This window comes from Oncorhynchus kisutch, unplaced genomic scaffold (genome assembly GCF_002021735.2).
Source record: "Oncorhynchus kisutch isolate 150728-3 unplaced genomic scaffold, Okis_V2 scaffold1000, whole genome shotgun sequence".
Lineage (NCBI taxonomy): Eukaryota > Metazoa > Chordata > Actinopteri > Salmoniformes > Salmonidae > Oncorhynchus > Oncorhynchus kisutch.
Genome location: NW_022262945.1, coordinates 61,669 through 84,782, shown reverse-complemented (window position 1 = coordinate 84,782; position 23,114 = coordinate 61,669). Strand labels below are relative to the sequence as shown.

General features: G+C 42.1%; 1 protein-coding gene across 1 annotated transcript; it reads right to left on the bottom strand.

Annotated features, from left to right (window-relative positions):
* LOC116364134 (ly6/PLAUR domain-containing protein 6) lies at positions 1-20,559 on the bottom strand. The gene is made up of 5 exons (XM_031817362.1): positions 20,397-20,559; positions 10,925-11,092; positions 6,056-6,154; positions 4,601-4,731; positions 1-3,230 (listed from the first exon to the last, which is right to left on the bottom strand). The coding sequence occupies exons 2-5, from the start codon at positions 11,040-11,042 to the stop codon at positions 3,048-3,050; spliced, it is 531 nt and encodes a 176-aa protein (XP_031673222.1). The 5' UTR covers positions 11,043-11,092; positions 20,397-20,559; the 3' UTR covers positions 1-3,047.
* Between the last annotated feature and the right edge of the window lie 2,555 nt (positions 20,560-23,114).

The window sequence follows — 23,114 nt, the reverse complement described above, 5'->3', positions numbered from 1 at the left end:
TTCAGGCAAACAATACATTTAATGGTGAACACAATGTATACCAAACCTGGTATAATACATTTAATGGTGAACACAATGTATACCAAACCTGGTATAATATATTTAATGGTGAACACAATGTATACCAAACCTGGTATATGGGATCAGTACAGGATGTTTAGACCATCATCCTCAAGACGACATGCTAATCAATAAGTGGCAACCTTTCTATTGGACAGAACTGTAAGAAATACAGAAACATGTTATAACATTGTAGTGTTATGGTTGACGTCATATCTTCCAGCGCCAGATAGCCAATGGGTTGAGAGGAAATGATCAGTCATCAGTCTCATGGGTATGGTGGGCACACAGCCTAAACCAACCAATCACACGACTCCAGGAACAAAAACACCGCACTGCAACCTAGTTCACTTTTCATTCTACCTGAATCCAATGTTAACTACAGGTATTTAACAATTGTTAAATGTATTATACAAAATAAATACTATGTACATATATAACATACTGCACATAGAATCCAGTAAATATAACAGGAGAACTTCTTACGATGAGCCAAAATCTAGAAGATTCCATCAATACTGTCTCGGTTAAAAAATAGGAAAAATTAAATAAATTAAACAACAGAAAAGCAACTTCATAAAATTATAACACCAAATATCTGGTGATCAAACTGTACATCTACTTGCTCTACCATGCAGAAGGAGTGTTAGATGTCATAGACTTAGATATCATGACGCTGATGACGGTAGGAGTGTTAGATGTCATAGACTGTTGGATAGCATGACGCTGATGACGGTAGGAGTGTTAGATGTCAGACTGTTGGATAGCATGACGCTGATGACGGTAGGAGTGTTAGATGTCATAGACTGTTGGATAGCATGACGCTGATGACGGTAGGAGTGTTAGATGTCATAGACTGTTGGATAGCATGACGCTGATGACGGTAGGAGTGTTAGATGTCAGACTGTTGGATAGCATGATGCTGATGACTGTAGGAGTGTTAGATGTCATAGACTGTTGGATAGCATGATGCTGATGACTGTAGGAGTGTTAGATGTCATAGACTGTTGGATAGCATGACGCTGATGACGGTAGGAGTGTTAGATGTCATAGACTGTTGGATAGCATGACTCTGATGACGGTAGGAGTGTTAGATGTCATAGACTGTTGGATAGCATGACGCTGATGACGGTAGGAGTGTTAGATGTCAGACTGTTGGATAGCATGATGCTGATGACTGTAGGAGTGTTAGATGTCATAGACTGTTGGATAGCATGATGCTGATGACGGTAGGAGTGTTAGATGTCATAGACTGTTGGATAGCATGACTCTGATGACGGTAGGAGTGTTAGATGTCATAGACTGTTGGATAGCATGACGCTGATGACGGTAGGAGTGTTAGATGTCATAGACTGTTGAATAGCATGACGCTGATGACGGTAGGAGTGTTAGATGTCATAGACTGTTGGATAGCATGACGCTGATGACGGTAGGAGTGTTAGATGTCAGACTGTTGGATAGCATGACGCTGATGACGGTAGGAGTGTTAGATGTCATAGACTGTTGGATAGCATGACTCTGATGACGGTAGGAGTGTTAGATGTCAGACTGTTGGATAGCATGACGCTGATGACGGTAGGAGTGTTAGATGTCATAGACTGTTGGATAGCATGATGCTGATGACTGTAGGAGTGTTAGATGTCATAGACTGTTGGATAGCATGACGCTGATGACGGTAGGAGTGTTAGATGTCATAGACTGTTGGATAGCATGACGCTGATGACGGTAGGAGTGTTAGATGTCATAGACTGTTGAATAGCATGACGCTGATGACGGTAGGAGTGTTAGATGTCATAGACTGTTGGATAGCATGACGCTGATGACGGTAGGAGTGTTAGATGTCAGACTGTTGGATAGCATGACGCTGATGACGGTAGGAGTGTTAGATGTCATAGACTGTTGGATAGCATGATGCTGATGACTGTAGGAGTGTTAGATGTCATAGACTGTTGGATAGCATGACGCTGATGACGGTAGGAGTGTTAGATGTCATAGACTGTTGGATAGCATGACGCTGATGACGGTAGAAGTGTTAGATGTCATAGACTGTTGGATAGCATGATGCTGATGACTGTAGGAGTGTTAGATGTCATAGACTGTTGGATAGCATGACGCTGATGACGGTAGGAGTGTTAGATGTCATAGACTGTTGGATAGCATGACGCTGATGACGGTAGGAGTGTTAGATGTCATAGACTGTTGGATAGCATGACGCTGATGACGGTAGGAGTGTTAGATGTCATAGACTGTTGAATAGCATGACGCTGATGACGGTAGGAGTGTTAGATGTCATAGACTGTTGGATAGCATGACGCTGATGACGGTAGGAGTGTTAGATGTCAGACTGTTGGATAGCATGACGCTGATGACGGTAGGAGTGTTAGATGTCATAGACTGTTGGATAGCATGATGCTGATGACTGTAGGAGTGTTAGATGTCATAGACTGTTGGATAGCATGACGCTGATGACGGTAGGAGTGTTAGATGTCATAGACTGTTGGATAGCATGACGCTGATGACGGTAGAAGTGTTAGATGTCATAGACTGTTGGATAGCATGATGCTGATGACTGTAGGAGTGTTAGATGTCATAGACTGTTGGATAGCATGACGCTGATGACGGTAGGAGTGTTAGATGTCATAGACTGTTGGATAGCATGACGCTGATGACGGTAGGAGTGTTAGATGTCATAGACTGTTGGATAGCATGATGCTGATGACTGTAGGAGTGTTAGATGTCATAGACTGTTGGATAGCATGACGCTGATGACGGTAGGAGTGTTAGATGTCATAGACTGTTGGATAGCATGACGCTGATGACGGTAGGAGTGTTAGATGTCATAGACTGTTGGATAGCATGATGCTGATGACTGTAGGAGTGTTAGATGTCATAGACTGTTGGATAGCATGATGCTGATGACTGTAGGAGTGTTAGATGTCATAGACTGTTGGATAGCATGATGCTGATGACGGTAGGAGTGTTAGATGTCATAGACTGTTGGATAGCATGACGCTGATGACGGTAGAGCTCAGACAGCCAGTGAGCAGCCAGTAGTGTGTGAGTAGACCGTTACTGCTGTGGAGGAGAGAGGTGGTGGAAAAGATGGCATCTGTCTTGTTTCTTGGCAACTGCATGTTACAGATGTTTCCTTCACAGCAAGCAGTGCAGACCTGGAATCAGGAGTAGAGATAGAATCACCTTTATTCGCCTAGTACGTTAACACGCACACAGAATTTGAATAGATGAAATGGTGCTTTCAGCAAAAATCTAAATATACAGACAGAACACATACAAACTACAGACAGAACACAGACAAACTACAGACAGAACACAAACTACAGACAGAACACAAACTACAGACAGAACACATACAAACTACAGACAGAACACATACAAACTACAGACAGAACACAGACAAACTACAGACAGAACACAGACAAACTACAGGCAGAACACAAACTACAGACAGAACACATACAAACTACAGACAGAACACATACAAACTACAGACAGAACACATACAAACTACAGACAGAACACATACAAACTACAGACAGAACACAGACAAACTACAGACAGAACACATACAAACTACAGACAGAACACAGACAAACTACAGACAGAACACATACAAACTACAGACAGAACACAGACAAACTACAGACAGAACACATACAAACTACAGACAGAACACATACAAACTACAGACAGAACACATACAAACTACAGACAGAACACAGACAAACTACAGACAGAACACATACAAACTACAGACCGAACACAGACAAACTACAGACAGAACACATACAAACTACAGACAGAACACATACAAACTACAGACAGAACACATACAAACTACAGACAAACTACAGACCGAACACATACAAACTACAGACAGAACACATACAAACTACAGACAGAACACATACAAACTACAGACAGAACACATACAAACTACAGACAGAACACATACAAACTACAGACAGAACACATACAAACTACAGACAGAACACAGACAAACTACAGACAGAACACAGACAAACTACAGACAGAACACATACAAACTACAGACAGAACACAGACAAACTACAGACAGAACACATACAAACTACAGACAGAACACAGACAAACTACAGACAGAACACATACAAACTACAGACCGAACACAGACAGTCCACAAACAGAACACAGACAGGAGGAATTTCCAGAAAGACATTCAAATAACAACTGCTGAGAAGGGAACAGATTCTTATCCAAGTGAGATCATTCTAAACCAGGGCCCGGAGATTACCATGACAGTGTGGTAAATCACACCAGACACCACAGAGCAGAGAGCCACATTCTGAACTGCAAATATTACTAATAAAAGTTCCAAACATCATCTTTCTTTCCATACATGCTGTATGTGTGTCCCAGTTGATAACTGCCCCTGGTTAGTCCCTCACCTGGTAAATGAAATGCACTTGTACATTTAGGAGTTGCTTCAGCAGCCGTGTCAGGAATGTAATGTTATTCAAAGGAAAGAGGCTTCTTGAATGACCTTGTATCCTTCATGGTTGTCCTGGGTGCAGCCTGTAGACAGACAGTGGGCCAGGGCCACGCAGCGTTTGGTCACAGACACAGTGTTCCCCTGGACGTCCAACACATGGAGGGTGTAGCAGTACCTGGTCTCTGTCAGACACACAGACACTGTCGTTAAAGGTGCAATCTGCAATATTTACAGCTGAGAGATGGATACATGTGATCTAACGTTCAGACACTATGGAATCCTGAGAAATAACGGCTGAGAGATGGATACATGTGATCTAACGTTCAGACACTATGGAATCCTGAGAAATAACGGCTGAGAGATGGATACATGTGATCTAACGTTCAGACACTATGGAATCCTGAGAAATAACGGCTGAGAGATGGATACATGTGATCTAACGTTCAGAAACTATGGAATCCTGAGAAATAACGGCTGAGAGATGGATACATGTGATCTAACGTTCAGACACTATGGAATCCTGAGAAATAACGGCTGAGAGATGGATACATTTGATCTAACGTTCAGACACTATGGAATCCTGAGAAATAACGGCTGAGAGATGGATACATGTGATCTAACGTTCAGACACTATGGAATCCTGAGAAATAACGCTGAGAGATGGATACATGTGATCTAACGTTCAGACACTATGGAATCCTGAGAAATAACGGCTGAGAGATGGATACATGTGATCTAACGTTCAGACACTATGGAATCCTGAGAAATAACGGCTGAGAGATGGATACATTTGATCTAACGTTCAGACACTATGGAATCCTGAGAAATAATGGCTGAGAGATGGATACATTTGATCTAACGTTCAGACACCATGGAATCCTGAGAAATAACGGCTGAGAGATGGATACATGTGATCTAACGTTCAGACACTATGGAATCCTGAGAAATAACGGACCAATGAGCAATAAGTTGAACGATGATAAAAAAAAACATCACTTTCACATTTATTGTATGTCAGTTAATGTAAACGCAAATGTAGCTTACGTTTCAACAGCAATGTCATTCATTTCTATGAATATCATGTGTTAATCCACTTCTTACTGAAGTGGACGGTAACACTGAAAGAGCCCGAGGTTCAGATGGATTCCAGTGATTTAAACCAATCCTCACATTTCATGTGATAAACTACTATTTATCATTTGTTAATAACTCAAAGAATGTGCTTTTAAGATCAAAAGATCATCTATATAAAAGAAGAGAGCCTGTGGAATTACACAACCTGCCAATTCAATTTCTTACCTAAACACGTCCAGCTTAAGTGAAATACACTATGTTTAAGATACAGAAACCAGCAAAGACAACATTGATAACCCTTCATTTTACAGCCTGGTATTTTCCTGTAATTTATATTTCTGCTCTGGACGGAGTCGAGAGGGTCTGAAAAACAGGGTTTGATGATAGATACAGAGCAGGCTGTAAATACCAGAAATACCTTCCTGTAATTACCTCGTGGGCAGTATACGTCCGGAGCCCAGCGATTGCATTCGTAGTTGTCTGGTGCATCTTTACATGTGAAGCACTTGAACCCTCCAGGATGAGGTGTGGCTGTGGAGACGAGGAGACGAGCACAAGTCTATTATTCACCATCTAGATTTAATAACATGTCCCAAAATGAAAAAAACACTTCCCTGAATCAATACATTGTCATTACTCAATGAGCTATAGAAGAAAAGCTAATTGTACATTTGACTCCTAATTGTGAGTTGTTGTAGTCCTCAGCGCTACGGCAATATGTAGTCCTCAGAGCTACAGCAATATGTAGTCCTCAGCGCTACAGTGATATGTAGTCCTCAGAGCTACAGCGATATGTAGTCCTCAGAGCTACAGCGATATGTAGTCCTCAGAGCTACAGCGATATGTAGTCCTCAGAGCTACGGCAATATGTAGTCCTCAGAGCTACAGTGATATGTAGTCCTCAGAGCTACAGTGATATGTAGTCCTCAGCGCTACGGCAATATGTAGTCCTCAGCGCTACGGCAATATGTAGTCCTCAGCGCTACGGCGATGTGTAGTCCTCAGAGCTACGGCGATATGTAGTCCTCAGCGCTACAGCAATATGTAGTCCTCAGAGCTACGGCGATATGTAGTCCTCAGAGCTACGGCGATATGTAGTCCTCAGAGCTACAGCGATATGTAGTCCTCAGCGCTACGGCAATATATAGTCCTCAGATCTACAGCGATATGTAGTCCTCAGCGCTACGGCGATATGTAGTCCTCAGCGCTACAGCGATATGTAGTCCTCAGCGCTACGGCAATATGTAGTCCTCAGAGCTACAGCGATATGTAGTCCTCAGAGCTACAGTGATATGTAGTCCTCAGCGCTACAGCGATATGTAGTCCTCAGAGCTACAGCGATATGTAGTCCTCAGCGCTACAGCGATATGTAGTCCTCAGCACTACAGCGATATGTAGTCCTCAGAGCTACGGCAATATGTAGTCCTCAGAGCTACGGCGATATGTAGTCCTCAGAGCTACAGCGATATGTAGTCCTCAGAGCTACAGCGATATGTAGTCCTCAGAGCTACAGCGATATGTAGTCCTCAGAGCTACGGCGATATGTAGTCCTCAGAGCTACGGCAATATGTAGTCCTCAGAGCTACGGCGATATGTAGTCCTCAGAGCTACGGCGATATGTAGTCCTCAGAGCTACAGCGATATGTAGTCCTCAGAGCTACAGCGATATGTAGTCCTCAGAGCTACAGCGATATGTAGTCCTCATCGCTACAGCGATGTGTAGTCCTCAGAGCTACAGCGATGTGTAGTCCTCAGAGCTACAGCGATATGTAGTCCTCAGAGCTACAGCGATGTGTAGTCCTCAGAGCTACAGCGATGTGTAGTCCTCAGAGCTACAGCGATGTGTAGTCCTCAGAGCTACAGTGATATGTAGTCCTCAGAGCTACAGCGATGTGTAGTCCTCAGAGCTACAGCGATGTGTAGTCCTCAGAGCTACAGCGATGTGTAGTCCTCAGAGCTACAGCGATGTGTAGTCCTCAGAGCTACAGCGATGTGTAGTCCTCAGAGCTACAGCGATATGTAGTCCTCAGAGCTACAGCGATGTGTAGTCCTCAGAGCTACAGCGATGTGTAGTCCTCAGAGCTACAGCGATGTGTAGTCCTCAGAGCTACAGCGATATGTAGTCCTCAGAGCTACAGCGATATGTAGTCCTCAGAGCTACAGCGATGTGTAGTCCTCAGAGCTACAGCGATGTGTACATTTAACTACAGTACACACAGGACATTTAACTACAGTACATACAGGACATTTAACTACAGTACATACAGGACATTTAACTACAGTACATACAGGACATTTAACTACAGTACATACAGGACATTTAACTACAGTACATACAGGACATTTAACTACAGTACATACAGGACATTTAACTACAGTACACACAGGACATTTAACTACACTCACTCTGTGTGTCTTTGTTAAGTGTTATATTATGAGAGGACAATACAGTTTGAATTGAATTAATGAACCGTCAGTTCAACCATCTAGATTCTAGAATAGAATGGTCACTAAACTTTGCATGGAGACCATCTGCCGTGATCAAACAGTAGGCTTGTCTGGTTTGTTCAATTGACAACCATTATGTTAATACTAAGAACACTGGGAATCAGGCCTCCCATTGGATATACTGCATCCCAAATGGCACCCTATTCCCTGTATAGTGCACTAATTTTGATCAAGGCCCATGGGGTAGTAGTGCACTATAAAGGGAATGACGTACCATTTGGGACACATCCTAAGACAGCTACAGGTCTTAGGGTCATCCAAACTTCACTCAGCGAACAAAAGTCTGCCTGCCTGCCAGTCTCACACACACACACACACACACACACACACACACACACACACACACACACACACACACACACACACACACACACACACACACACACACACACACACACACACACACACACACACACACACTCACACACACATACTCCCTCTAATCCACCCTCCATACCCCAAGCCCCCAGGGCTGGTCAAGGTCATCCTATCCCCCTGTACATGCCGGGGCGTGGGTCCAAACAGACACGCATTTCTTGGGGAATTCAGCTCAGGTATCCCTATGAAATGAACAACCATAAACCTGATATAGGAGCTCTTGGCTTATCAGATGTTGAAGGCAGATTGTGCCAAGAGAGCTGAGGTAAAATCCATTAGATGAGATTTCAGTGTTTGACTGCAGGGAGATGGAGGGGAGTAGAGGAGGGGAACCATTAGAGGTCTGACCTCGTACGTGCCTGCCTCTTAGAGCTACTGTGCGTTTCCATACTTCTCACACGGCGGTGAGCCCAGTTGTCACTGTGGACCAGTATACTGTACTGTAGTCTGAGGAACTGAAGGCTGAGGGACAGAATGCGTGTCAGTTTCACAGAGAGAAAGGGGTGGGAAACAGGAAGTCACGTCTGGAAACTCGCACACATCTCACTGATACCCAACACCGCAGATGTAGTAAGCCAGAGACTGTGTCACACCGTGGTACATATACTGAGTGGATGAGGAAGATGTCTCTACACTGGCATTGTGGATAAATATTGTTTTATTATAATCTCTTCATCTAGATATGGAAAGTACCTTCAAAGATGAAGGCAGGGTGGAGAGAGGCCTGACTGTGACCATTACCAACTGTGGCCATGTCACCTTTGTCTGGGGATCAGAGCAGGGCATGCACCTCAAAGATCTGAGGGGGCACAAAGTATGTGAGTATGGCTGGGGGGGTCGGCAAAGGGCCAAGCCCTTCAAGAATTTTGCCTTTTTCAAACACCTGAAACAGCTTTTTTTCTACAATCCCACCCTTCAGTCCCACCATTAAGCTCCACTCAACCCCTCCCATCTATCTCTGTTTGGATTTCTATTTGCTTATATATTGTTCAACTGTGCTGTGATGTTTCACAAAAGTTCTGAACCTTTCTATTCTCATAGTTTATACAGATCGTAAGTTAAAGATAAATATTTTTGTTAAGAGTATTATTATATAGGGCTTCCGAGTGGCGCAGCGATCTAAGGCACTGCATCTCAGTGCAAGAGGTGTCACTACAGTCCTTGGTTCGAATTCAGGCTGTATCACATCTGACCGTGATTGGGACCCCCATAGGGCCCAGCGTTGTCCAGGTTTGGCCGGGGTAGGCCGTCATTGTAAATAATAATTTGTTCTTAACTGACTTGCCTAGTTAAATAAAGGTTCAATTTAAATATTATTTATCGATTGACTATGACTTTTTAAATCACCCAGCAGTGCTATTTGCAGAGTTAGCTCCAAATGTTGCAATTCTTCAGCCATTCCTGAACCTGCGACCAAAAACAAGCTACATATTGACAGTACCAAAACAAATGAGCTAATGATTCTGTCTCTTCGCAGCAAAATCTGCAGAGCTGGGATAGTTGTATCCCACATATAGATAAAATGTTATTAGTTGCAAGAATGTTGTATCATAATATACGTTTTGAATCCAGCGCTGTTTTGTGTATCAGTTTATAAACCATGTGCCATGGAATCGGTACATTGAAATCTCTCCCCAACGATTTTGTAATCTATATGGAGCAGCTGTCCATTTTTGGTCCTTAAATAAAACTGCTTTTTAAATTTATCACAATTGTCCTTAGCCAATGTTGTTCTTTAATGCAGGGCTGAGAGAACGTTCCTTACTTTCACCCCCTTCCACTTGCATCTTCCGTTTTTGCAATAATGCTGCAATTAATTGGTTGTAATTTTGAGTAGAGCAGACATGTCCGTATGTTTTTGTTAGCTGCGTGTGTGACGTAACTCCATCAGTCCTATTTATGACATAATTTACAAAGATTATACCATTTTTGGTGTGGGGTTTATTTCTCAAAAAAAAAAATCGTTTTTTTATCAATGACGATATTTTGAGTTGAACCTTAATATTTGTTGTCATATTTGTTCGGTCTTTTCTGGGGTAATAAACTGAAATTGAAACCAACTTTCTACAGCTTGTTTTATAAATAGCAAATTCATAACAGAAGAACGAAAAAATAAATCATAATAATATAAAATTACAATAATATATATTTTTTTTACAACATTTACAGGAGAAATCTGAGGGGGAACGAGCCACTGTGTTCCCCCCCCCCCCCCCCATAAGAACTCTGGATCAGAGGGTCATGGATGGATGCCTTTTCTCTTGGCTGTTATAATGGTCACATCTCAGTATTGATGACTCATTTCAAAGGTCACGCAGACATTGCCAGCAGACTCAACCAGAGGAAAAGAAAGGTCCGACTGCATCTACCACAATTTGATACAAAAATACATTTCCAATGCATGTGTATTCATACTTGATGGATGGAGGAGGATGATGTCCTTCACAGTGAAGTCCCGCGATTGAGCCGCTTCCAGCCAATCAGCGATTAGCGTTAAAAGTAGGACCCAGGCTGCTGGCCAGGCCTCCATCATTGGCTGAGACCTTCCACATGCAGCTGTCTGATTGGTCAACGTCCAGGACACTGTTGAGGGAAATCAATCAGTGAATAAAATATTAAAGGTAAACATCCTCAGAGTTGGAGAGAGACAGCGACAGAGAGAAAGACAGAGATGGATTGAGAGAGATCGATCAGTACATCCGGAGTAGGTGATCAGTTGTGTGTATCTCACTCATGCTGTTGTGTGCGCTGTGCTTTGCTTCATTAACTAAATGTCATCCAGACCCAGACTCAGATGGCATCCAGTAACTAACCCTATAGTGAATCCCATGAAGCTAGGATCACAGTCTGTGGATTGATGAAGGCTTTTCTCAGGTTGCTTGAACGGGGTAAAGGATTGCTTTGAGGACCGACATATTATATCTATTAAATGTTATTAAATCTGTATTACTGATCTATTACTAAATAATCTATTATAGTCTACATCTATTACATGTTATTACATCGGTATTACTGATCTATTACTAAATCATCTATTATAGTCTACATCTATTACATGTTATTAAGGCTGTATTACTGATCTGTTACTAAATAATCTATTATAGTCTACAGCTACTAACTATCCCTATTCCCCTCCCATTGAAAACACATTGTAACTGAACAAATGGTTAGGGCAGTAAGAGAGCTCCAGCTCTAGGTCAGGCTCCTGGCCCCCACCGGTCACACAGCGACCCCGAGAGGATGGGGAAGTCATGTTAAGTAAGCCAACGCTCTACAGCTAAATAACCAGTCAGATTATGTTGTTAATCCTTGACTCTGTAAAACAATGAGAGGAGCTGGACAAAAAGAAGACCAACTAGATTAGAGATGGAATGTCTGTTTTGTTTTCCTATGATATACAGCCTGACTACCAGCCCAGGTCAGAGAGGACAATGGTGGGTCTGCCTGGAGGGAGACTGGTGTCTGCCCCACTAAAGACCATCTTTACTTCCATACCAGTGAGCCTGGTAAATGGGACCAGTACCCATGACAAAGCCCCCGATACTGGACTCTCTATGGATTCAGACCAGGGACAGATAATGACTCTGGATGCACAGACTCAACTTGGTTCCACAATGTATGGGCCAATGGCAGGGGTTCAATTACTCAATCCCGGGTAGAGAGAGCAATACTGATACGGTTGGAATTTTACACCTTGCAGAGATAAGATATTGATGGACTTTATTAATCCCCTTTCTGCCGAAAACAAATTTATTGTGTATTTATTCACACAATTTACTATGCCAAGTAGTCTTATCCCATATCAGAAAGATAATCAATATTCATTGATTGAACTTCAAATAAACTGCCCAATCTCTAATAAGAAGCCTTGGCGGGCATCATTATTCAATAAAGTAGCTTGAATAAAGCACATTAGCAAAAAGCTAGAGGATGGCCTTGGCCTTGGCTTGAAGTCAGATTTATAAGGTTGTATTTTTGCCTGCTGTCCTTCATGACGACCGTACGGTTGTATTTTTGCCTGCTGTCCTTCATGACGCCCGTACGGTTGTATTTTTGCCTGCTGTCCTTCATGACGACCGTACGGTTGTATTTTTGCCTGCTGTCCTTCATGACGACCGTACGGTTGTATTTTTGCCTGCTGTCCTTCATGACGACCGTATGGTTGTATTTTTGCCTGATGCCCATCATGACGACCGTACGGTTGTATTTTTGCCTGCTGTCCTTCATGACGACCGTACGGTTGTATTTTTGCCTGCTGTCCTTCATGACAACCATACGTTTGTATTTTTGCCTGATGCCCTTCATGATGGCCGTATGGTTGTATTTTTGCCTGCTGTCCTTCATGATGACCGTACGGTTGTATTTTTGCCTGCTGTCCTTCATGACGACCGTACGGTTGTATTTTTGCCTGCTGTCCATCATGACGACCGTACGGTTGTATTTTTGCCTACTGTCCTTCATGACGACCGTACGGTTGTATTTTTGCCTGCTGTCCTTCATGACGACCGTACGGTTGTATTTTTGCCTGCTGTCCTTCATGACGACCGTACGGTTGTATTTTTTCCTGCTGTCCTTCATGACGACCGTACGGTTGTATTTTTGCCTGCTGTCCATCATGACGACCGTACGGTTGTATTTTTGCCTGCTGTCCTTCATGACGACCGTACGGTTGTATTTTTGCCTGCTGTCCTTCATGACGACCGTACGGTTGTATTTTTGTCTGCTGTCCTTCATGACGACCGTACGGTTGTATTTTTGCCTGCTGTCCTTCATGACGACCGTACGGTTGTATTTTTGCCTGCTGTCCTTCATGACGACCGTACGGTTGTATTTTTGCCTGCTGTCCTTCATGACGACCGTACGGTTGTATTTTTGCCTGCTGTCCATCATGACGACCGTACGGTTGTATTTTTGCCTGCTGTCCTTCATGACGACCGTACGGTTGTATTTTTGCCTGCTGTCCTTCATGACGACCGTACGGTTGTATTTTTGCCTGCTGTCCTTCATGACGACCGTACGGTTGTATTTTTGCCTGCTGTCCTTCATGACGACCGTACGGTTGTATTTTTGCCTGCTGTCCTTCATGACGACCGTACGGTTGTATTTTTGCCTGCTGTCCTTCATGACGACCGTACGGTTGTATTTTTGCCTGCTGTCCTTCATGACGACCGTGCGGTTGTATTTTTGCCTGCTGTCCTTCATGACGACCGTACGGTTGTATTTTTGCCTGCTGTCCTTCATGACGACCGTACGGTTGTATTTTTGCCTGCTGTCCTTCATGACGACCGTACGGTTGTATTTTTGCCTGCTGTCCTTCATGACGACCGTACGGTTGTATTTTTGCCTGCTGTCCTTCATGACGACCGTACGGTTGTATTTTTGCCTGCTGTCCTTCATGACGACCGTACGGTTGTAAATGTTTGTTTTCTTATAATTTCTCACAGTTTTTCTTATGAATGCTTTAATATACTATGTCTGTGGTCTAAAGAGATACTGTTATAATTTGTACTTCAATAACGCTCTAATTATGTATAAATATATTTACGTGCAATCATGAGATACACAGCAGACAATCTAATCCAAACTAAAAGATAAGTATTATATATTTATTATATATTTATTCATATCAGATTGATGCACATATAATTCTAAACACGTTATGTAGTTTCCATTCAAGTCTTTCTTTTCAAAGCACGTCAACTAGAATACATTGAGACAGGAACCTCAACCCTCCTTCCTTCCTCTCAACCCTTCTGCCAGAGCTGGAGCAATAAACAGATCTGTCACCAACACTTTATTACCTGCATGCCAGTGGAGGCTGAGGGGAGGACGGCTCATAATAATGGCTGGAACGGAGTCAATGGAACGGCATCAAACACGTGGAAACCATGGAAACCGTGTGTTTGATGTATTTGATACCATTCCACTGATTCCACTCCAGTCATTACAACGAGCCCGTCCTTCTAAATTAAGGTGCCACCAGCCTCCTGTGCTGCATGCATTCTTTTGGAAATGAAAGAGTGGTTGTTGCGGTAGCATTTTAGCATATAAAGTAATATTGTATTTAATTTTGATTAGATTCAAGGGCATGATTGATGGCAGGAAATGGCTTCAATTAAATCCTTCCTCTAAGATGAGACCTGCATAGAAACCACATGTATTCTCTCTCATCATTTTATCTCTCTCTATTTATTTCTCCATCTACATCGCTCTCTCTTTCTCTGCATTCCACTGGCCACTGGCCAGTAATCACTTGCCCAGGTGGAAGGTCGGGCAGGAAATGAGAGAGACTGTAATGTTTACTTTTAATTTTTATTGTTTATTTCACTTTTGTTTATTATCTAGTTCACTTGCTTTGGCAATGTTAACATATCTGATCCAGGACTCCTGTCCTCCTGTACTAGGGCCAGGTGGGAAAGGTGATCCTGAACCAGGACTCCTGTCCTCCTGTACTAGGGCCAGGTGGGAAAGGTGATCCTGAACCAGGACTCCTGTCCTCCTGTACTAGGGCCAGGTGGGAAAGGTGATCCTGATCCAGGACTCCTGTCCTCCTGTACTAGGGCCAGGTCGGAAAGGTGATCCTGATCCAGGACTCCTGTCCTCCTGTACTAGGGCCAGGTGGGAAAGGTGATCCTGAACCAGGACTCCTGTCCTCCTGTACTAGGGCCAGGTGGGAAAGGTGATCCTGATCCAGGACTCCTGTCCTCCTGTACTAGGGCCAGGTCGGAAAGGTGATCCTGAACCAGGACTCCAGTCCTCCTGTACTAGGGCCAGGTGGGAAAGGTGATCCTGAACCAGGACTCCTGTCCTCCTGTACTAGGACCAGGTGGGAAAGGTGATCCTGAACCAGGCAACGTGATGTTCCAGGTCAAACAGGGAACAACAATCCTCTGTGAATGACTGGGGTTCTTCCCTTCACTACTGTACAGAGGCAGAGAGAGAGAGATGCTAATACCTTCTGTTGTGTTCAGAGATCCACAATAACTAGTCAGATCAAATGTTGCTGTAGGAGTATGATTCTCTCTATGATGTCATTTATCTCTGTGGGATACTACAACACCGAGTAAGAAGCTAAGAGACGTCTGAACCACTGTAGTCAGCCAATGGAGGATTATACAGTATACATGGGCCTCTATGTATGAGAATCTGGTTAGTCCCAAGTAGCTCAGTTGGTAGAGCATGGTGCTTGGAAAGCCAGGGCTGTGGGTTTGATTCCCATGGGAGACCAGTATGAAAATCTGTGCACTCCCTCTAAGTCATTCTGGATAAGAGATGATGAAAATTACTAAAAGAGGCTAGGGTTAATTAAGATAAATTATAACTTAATCCTAAATGACAACAACAGCTAAACTATTGCAACTGAAGAGAGAGCAACTCAGTCTAAGTGTAGTGCTGATCTGGAAGATGATAAAAACCTGGTCAAAAATAATTTCCCTCAAGCCACACAGCATATGTCTCATGTAACAAAATCGTCGGTTTTGGATTCCAAAGAAAGACTGGTCGCAATTAAGCTTTAAATCAATATCCATTCCATTGAAATTCAAGATTGAATCGTGCGTAGAGCACAGATTGTTGAACCACTTTGAGGTGCTGTAAGTCAACTGTAAGGGCTCTTACCCCTCTGGTACCTCCATAGACAGGGACATATTGTGGGAGTAGATATAATTAGTGGTTATACAGAGGGCAGCCTGGGTTAAGAACCTGCTGCTGTCCGTTTTATAGGAAGTCCTGAGGTAAATCTGTCACTCACTGATTTAGTTTAAAAAAAGGAGCTATCTAGAACCTTAAAGGGTTCCTTGGCTGTCCCCATAGGAGAACCCTTTGAAGAACCCCTTTTTAGTTGCAGGTAGAACCCTTTTGGGTTCCAAATAGAACCCTTTTGGTTCCACGAGGAACCTGTAACCAAAAAGGGTTATCCTATGGGGACAGCCGAAGAACCCTTTTGGAACCCTTTTTTCTAAGAGTGAACTCTATGTTTCAATGGACTGAAGCCCATACTGTACCTCTACATGCCTGGTCTCTGGGACTGACTGCTAGAGAAGTAGTAGGACTGGCACAGAGAAATGTATTGCGGAGGCGTTGTGCCCTTCAGTGTCACTGTGGAACGTCAAGAGGTTGTCTGGGAGGCTGCTGGTGATATGGCGCTAGTCGATGAGATATGGTCTACTCTCCAAGAGCTCCGGACATCCTGTCGGTTCTATTACTGTACCATCCTGCCCTTTATGATGACGGAGAACATTCCTTTATGTAGACCTAGAACATTCCTTTATAATGACGTAGAACATTCCTTTATGATGACCTAGAACATTCCTTTATAATGACGTAGAACATTCCTTTATGATGACCTAGAACATTCCTTTATGATGATGTAGAACATTCCTTTATGATGATGTAGAACATTCCTTATTGATGAAGTAGAACATTCCTTTATGATGATGTGGAACATTCCTTTATGATGATGTAGAACATTCCTTTATGATGATGTAGAACATTCCTTATTGATGAAGTAGAACATTCCTTTATGATGATGTAGAACATTCCTTATTGATGAAGTAGAACATTCCTTTATGATGATGTGGAACATTCCTTTATGATGATGTAGAACATTCCTTTATGATGACCTAGAACATTCCTTTATGATGATGTGGAACATTCCTTTATGATGATGTAGAACATTCCTTTATGATGATGTAGAACATTCCTTATTGATGATGTAGAACATTCCTTTATGATGACATAGAACATTCCTTATTGATGATGTAGAACAGTCCTTATTGATGATGTAGAACATTCCTTTATGATGATGTAGAACATTCCTTTATAATGACGTAGAACATTCCTTTATGATGATGTAGAACATTCCTGTATGTAGACCTAGAACATTCCTGTATGTAGACCTAGAACATTCTTTTATGATGACCTAGAACATTCCTTTATGATGCTTTATGATGACGTAGAACATTCCTTTAGGATGTTCTAGAACATTCCTTTATGATGCTTTATGATGACATAGAACATTCCTTTATGATGACGTAGAACATTCCTTTATGATGATGTAGAGCATTCCTTTATGATGATGTAGAACATTCCTTTAAATTGACCTAGAACATTCCTTTATGATGATGTAGAACATTCCATTATGATGATGTACATTCCTTTATGATGACTTAGAACATTCCTTTTTGATGACCTAGAACATTCCTTTATGATGACCTAGAACTTTCTTGATCATGCTTTATGATGACCTAGAACATTCCTTTATGATGACCTAGAACATTCTTTAAGATGCTTTATGATGACATAGAACATTCCTTTATGATGACAGAACATTCCTTTATGATGACCTAGAACATTCTTGATCATGCTTTATGATGACCTAGAACATTCCTTTATGATGACCTAGAACATTCTTTAAGATGCTTTATGATGACATAGAACATTCCTTTATGATGACATAGAACATTCCTTTATGATGACATAGAACATTCCTTTATGATGCTTTATGATGACATAGAACATTCCTTTATGATGCTTTATGATGACATAGAACATTCCTTTATGATGCTTTATGATGACATAGAACATTCCTTTATGATGTCAAGTTGATTTACGGCTCTATTCAATCAGATCCGCTTTAGCCTACATCCACATAGTGGTTGTTTTGGCAGTGTCAGAGTTGGAACTGTGTTAGAGCTGTCAGATCCACAAGTGGTTCCTGGCATTATACATCATGTGGGCATTGCCATTGGCTGCACGGAGTCGGATTATTAAGAGAAATCCCATGCAGCCTTGTTTGAACACTGGAATGTGAGATGTAATCTACACCTTGATTAGGCTGATAGAAATCCTCATATTGATTAAGGATTTTAAATTTGAGATATAGCCTACACTTTCTCATTCTGAACTTGTAACGTGAGTGGGATGGACGGGTGTGGCTTCGTGACATTGATCAAGAGTAGCTGCTCACTGATTTGACACCTCTGACACCTCCAACACCAAAACATCAGCTACGCGGGTGTCGGCTATCACCGGTTAATGCTTGATCTGATTGAATCTAGGCCTTAATGTTGGGTGCTGAGGTTGTTGTAGACAGGCAGACAGGTGGTGTGAGGATATGGAGCAATGAATGGACCAGCGAACAGATTGACACACAGCAGGCTCTGGACCTCTGGCTGCCTGGAGTCATAGACTTAGATTCTCTACTTTTCCCCCATCTCTTCTTCCTGACCCTGTGGCTCCACTACTTCCATCTCTAATTAAGTGATTTGTAAGAGAGAGGCCTGCTTTGGACTACAGGGGCCAGAGGCTGTCCCTCCCCAGTTAGGGTGCTGTACAAATGGAATTTCTGTGGCATGGCTTTTACGTGAAAAGGGAGAGCGAGAGAGAGCAAGAGAGAGAAGGAGAGGGAGAGGAGAGACCACTGACTTCTACATATTAAGGAAAGGAGGCTTCTAAAAAAAAATCTAAATTACAAGACTCACAACAGCCACACTCACACCCCGTTCCACACTCTCACACACAGACAGACTGCCTCTGTGATGACCGGGCCAGACCACAAATAGACATGTTTTTACTTGAGTGAGTTTAAAAGGAATTCCGGCAAACAACTTGTTTAGAATGCTTCCCAGGACCTATTTATTTTAAAGTTATAGCATGACGCCTGATGCGTCTTTTTAAGTAGTTGGGAAAATACGGACTGGAATTGAAGCTAAATTGAGAACACATGCAGATGTATTTCTAGGCCAGATAGACTTCCTGAGAAAATGACAAACACACTGCCTTCAGAAAGTATTCAGACCACTTGACTTTCTCCACATTTTATTACATTACAGCCGTATTTCAAAATGGATTAAATCGTTTTTTCCACCCCCCCCATCATCAATCTGCACACAATACCCCATAACCACAAAGCAAAAACAGGATTTAAAAAAATGTTTGCAACAGAAAGAATCTGACAGTGGACTGCAGGAACATATGTGTACAGTGATGTCAGTGTGAGGACTCTCTCTGCACACCTGGACAGTAGTAATTCTACAGTATGGTTGTAGTGAACCTACTGATGGTAGAAGCCTCAGGGCAGCCTGTCGTGTTTGAGGCCCTGTCATTCCTATAACCATAATAACACCATTTAACACTGTAGTGTACCTCACTTGTTTAATGTAGGCCTACCACACAGCTGTGGAAGAGTGCTTCCCATACCGGCCTTGCCCTTCCACATATCTGACCGATTTCAGCACTAGCAAACCTCATTTAGCTACAATACAATAAAATACAACAATATGGCCAACTGTTAAATCTGGAGAGAAGAATTCCTGCTCTCTCTGCTTTCTCAGTGTGTCGATTGTCTTTCATTGTGCTGAGGCAGCTATAAGTACATTTACACTCAGTTTATTATTTATGGGCCAGGCACATATGGCAGCGCTGCACTGGCATTGCAGTTCGTAAACCTGTGCCATGCACCTGCTAACGTTACTACTTTAAGTATTCCCTAAATCAGTCTGACAGCTCTGCCATCTCATCCCCTTTGAATGGGGATCACTTAAAATAATGGTATGGTCACAATTCATAATGTGCTGAATTTGAGAAAACTCAGTTTCAAATAGTTTAAAACGAGATAGAGAGCTAATTGTATTTTATATAGTACAGGGACCACCGCAAGTAAAACGTACGAAGTTTCCAAACAACTCACATTTGACTACTAACCAACTGAAACGCGCACTGATTTGTCTGTTGGAAATATAGATGGGTAAGAAATATGCAGATAAGAATAGTTGTTTTTGTGGATCACAGCTGTTTTTATGTCTCATTTCTCATTTCATTGTGCACAGTGTTCAACCTAAAGAATCATAAAAAAATACTGCACCGCAATCTCTGAAAAAACACTTACCCAAATAAAACGCCTCCCGAACTTCGTGGGTAAATCAACTGAAGAATATTCCACTTGTTAGTCTAGATAAACATTCGGGCTCAGGAGTGGATGTGCAGCCCGATGGAATCGACATACTAGTGAGAACGAACGCCGCTCTTGTCGTCCTCTTGCAGTTTCAGGAGTTTCTGTAGGCGTGTATTATACGTAACCATTGGAACGTCAGTGTAAGAGAGATGTAGGGGGAATTGGGAAGATGGGGGGGTCTTCACTTTATCCATCCCATTTCCATTGTATTCATCGACACATATGGTACATGGACTATTGTCAAGACATGACAAATGTTTTTCAATATCAATATTTGTACTTTTAAGATCTAAAATGGTTATTACTATTTTGACTTTGTTATTATTTAACTGTTAAACATATTTTAAAATCCCTCCAATGAAATGAAGAGGCTATTTAATTTATTAAACTGTTTTACACAAACCTAAATCAGTTCCACATAATCACTGTCCTCTAGTGGGGATAACTCTTAAGGAGCAACGCCAATAAATATACTATTAGCTGGCTCTTTGAAATCTGTTATAAAGGGTTCAGATTCCACTAGGGCCCGACAGACCACACATGGTTTCTCTAGATCTCTTTCCACCAGCAACATTTATCACCACAAGTTGAATAGCTTTATGAACTTTAATTGTTGATTGTGTGTGACAAAATATTCCTTTCCCCAGTGGAAAAACTCTCAGTGACATGCATTCATTTACCAAACACATAGATCCTTCATGAACAGACCTAGAGAAGAATGCCTACATAAAGTCTGAACATAAACTAGGTTCACATAGAAATAGATTGGCAGGGGTTGTAAGAGTTTCCTGTTCCTGGAAACTGAACACATATGAAGAATAGCAGCTCGCCATGATGCTGTGTTATTGGCTGTGAAACCTGAAGGATTTATCAACCCATCAAGACAGTGTGTTGAGAGAGTGACTGACTCTGGCCTTGACTGTGCAGAGGTTCACCGTCGCAAACTGCCGCAGCTGTTAGCTGGTGTTGAAAATACACCCGTTAATATGCGTTGCTTGTCAGTTCTGACTGTGTCCGTGTGCTCAACATTTCAACATTATGTAAGACAAGCAAGGAGATTTCAGTGTCCTTACTTGAATGGTCTCTGGATTAATGCCAGTGATATTAGATGAATGTTTAGTCTGTGAATGCCCTTTCATCTGACTGTACACAGACTTACTGAATTCCTCTTAGCATTAAGTAAAACGTCAGATTTATGTTGCTCTGAAAACATTTCTATTCAAATACATTTGTATTGTATTTATATATTTTGAACAGCACATAAATGTAGACAGGATCATGTGAAAAGAGAAAGCGAGAGAGGAGAGAGAGGGAGAGAAAGAGGAGAGAGAGGGAGAATTCCGACCAAGAATTCACAAAATTGGACAAAGACCAAATTTGAGAGACTGCATGCAAAATTCTGCAAAAATATCCTCTGTGTACAACGTAAAACACCAAATAATACATGCAGATTAACGATCAAAATCTGGGAAAATAGCTGTTCAATTCTACAACCACCTAAAAGGAAGTGATTCCCAAACCTTCCATAACAAAGCCATCACCTATAGAGAAATGAATCTGGAGAAGAGTCCCCTAAGGAAGCAATTAGCAACAGAATTAGACCCAACCAAATCATGAGAAAACAAAAAGATAATTACTTGACACATTGGAAATAATTTATTTGGCCCTTAACAGAGAGTACACAGCGGCAGAATACCTGACCACTGTGACTGACCCAAAATTAAGGAAATCCTTGACTATGTACAGACTCAGTGAGTATAGCCTTGCTATTGAGAAAGGCAGACCTGGCTCTCAAGAGAAGACAGGCTATGTGCACACTGCCCACAAAATGAGGTGGAAACTGAACTGCACTTCCTAACTTCCTGCCAAATGTATGACAATATTAGAGACCCGTATTTCCCTCAAATTACACAGACCCACAAAGAATTTGAAAACAAATCCAATTTAGATACACTCCCATATCTATTGGATGAAATATCACAGTGTGCCATCACAGCAGAAAGATTTGTAACCTGTTGCCACTAGAAAAGGGCAACCAGTGAAGAACACACACCATTGTAAATACAACCCATATTTCTGTTTATTTATTTCCCCTTTTGTAACTATTTGCAAATCATTACAACACTGTATATTTACATACTATGACATTTGAAATGTCTTTATTATTTTGGAACTTTTGTGCGTGTAATGTTTACTGTTCATTTTGTATTGTTTATTATCTTGCTTTGTCAATGTAAACATATGTTTCCCATGTCAATAAAGCCTCTTAAATTGAAAGAGAGAGAGGAGAGAGAGAGAGGTGAGAGAGAGAGAGAGAGAGAGAGAGAGAGAGAGAGAGAGAGAGAGAGAGAGAGAGAGAGAGAGAGAGAGAGAGAGAGAGAGAGAGAGAGAGAGGAGAGAGAGAGAGAGAGGGGGAGAGGAGAGAGAGAGATAAAGAGAGAGAGAGAGAGAGAGAGAGAGGAGAGAGAGAGAGAGAGAGAGAGAGAGAGAGAGAGAGGGAGAGAGAGAGAGAGAGAGAGAGAGAGAGAGAGAGAGAGAGAGAGAGAGGGAGAGAGAGAGAGAGAGAGAGAGGAGAGAGAGGAGAGAGAGAGAGAGAGAGAGAGAGAGAGAGAGAGAGAGAGAGAGAGAGGTGAGAGAGAGAGAGAGAGAGAT

What these genes read in the sequence shown, in the direction of transcription:
- LOC116364134 (XM_031817362.1), bottom strand. Translation starts at nt 11,042, where the DNA reads ATGATGGAGGCCTGGCCAGCAGCCTGGGTCCTACTTTTAACGCTAATC. An exon ending in CATCCTCCTCCATCCATCAA is followed by an intron (nt 6,155 to 10,924) that starts GTATGAATACAC and finishes TCGTCTCCACAG; the next exon opens with CCACACCTCATCCTGGAGGG. An exon ending in ACAACCATGAAGGATACAAG is followed by an intron (nt 3,231 to 4,600) that starts GTCATTCAAGAA and finishes TCCTGATTCCAG; the next exon opens with GTCTGCACTGCTTGCTGTGA.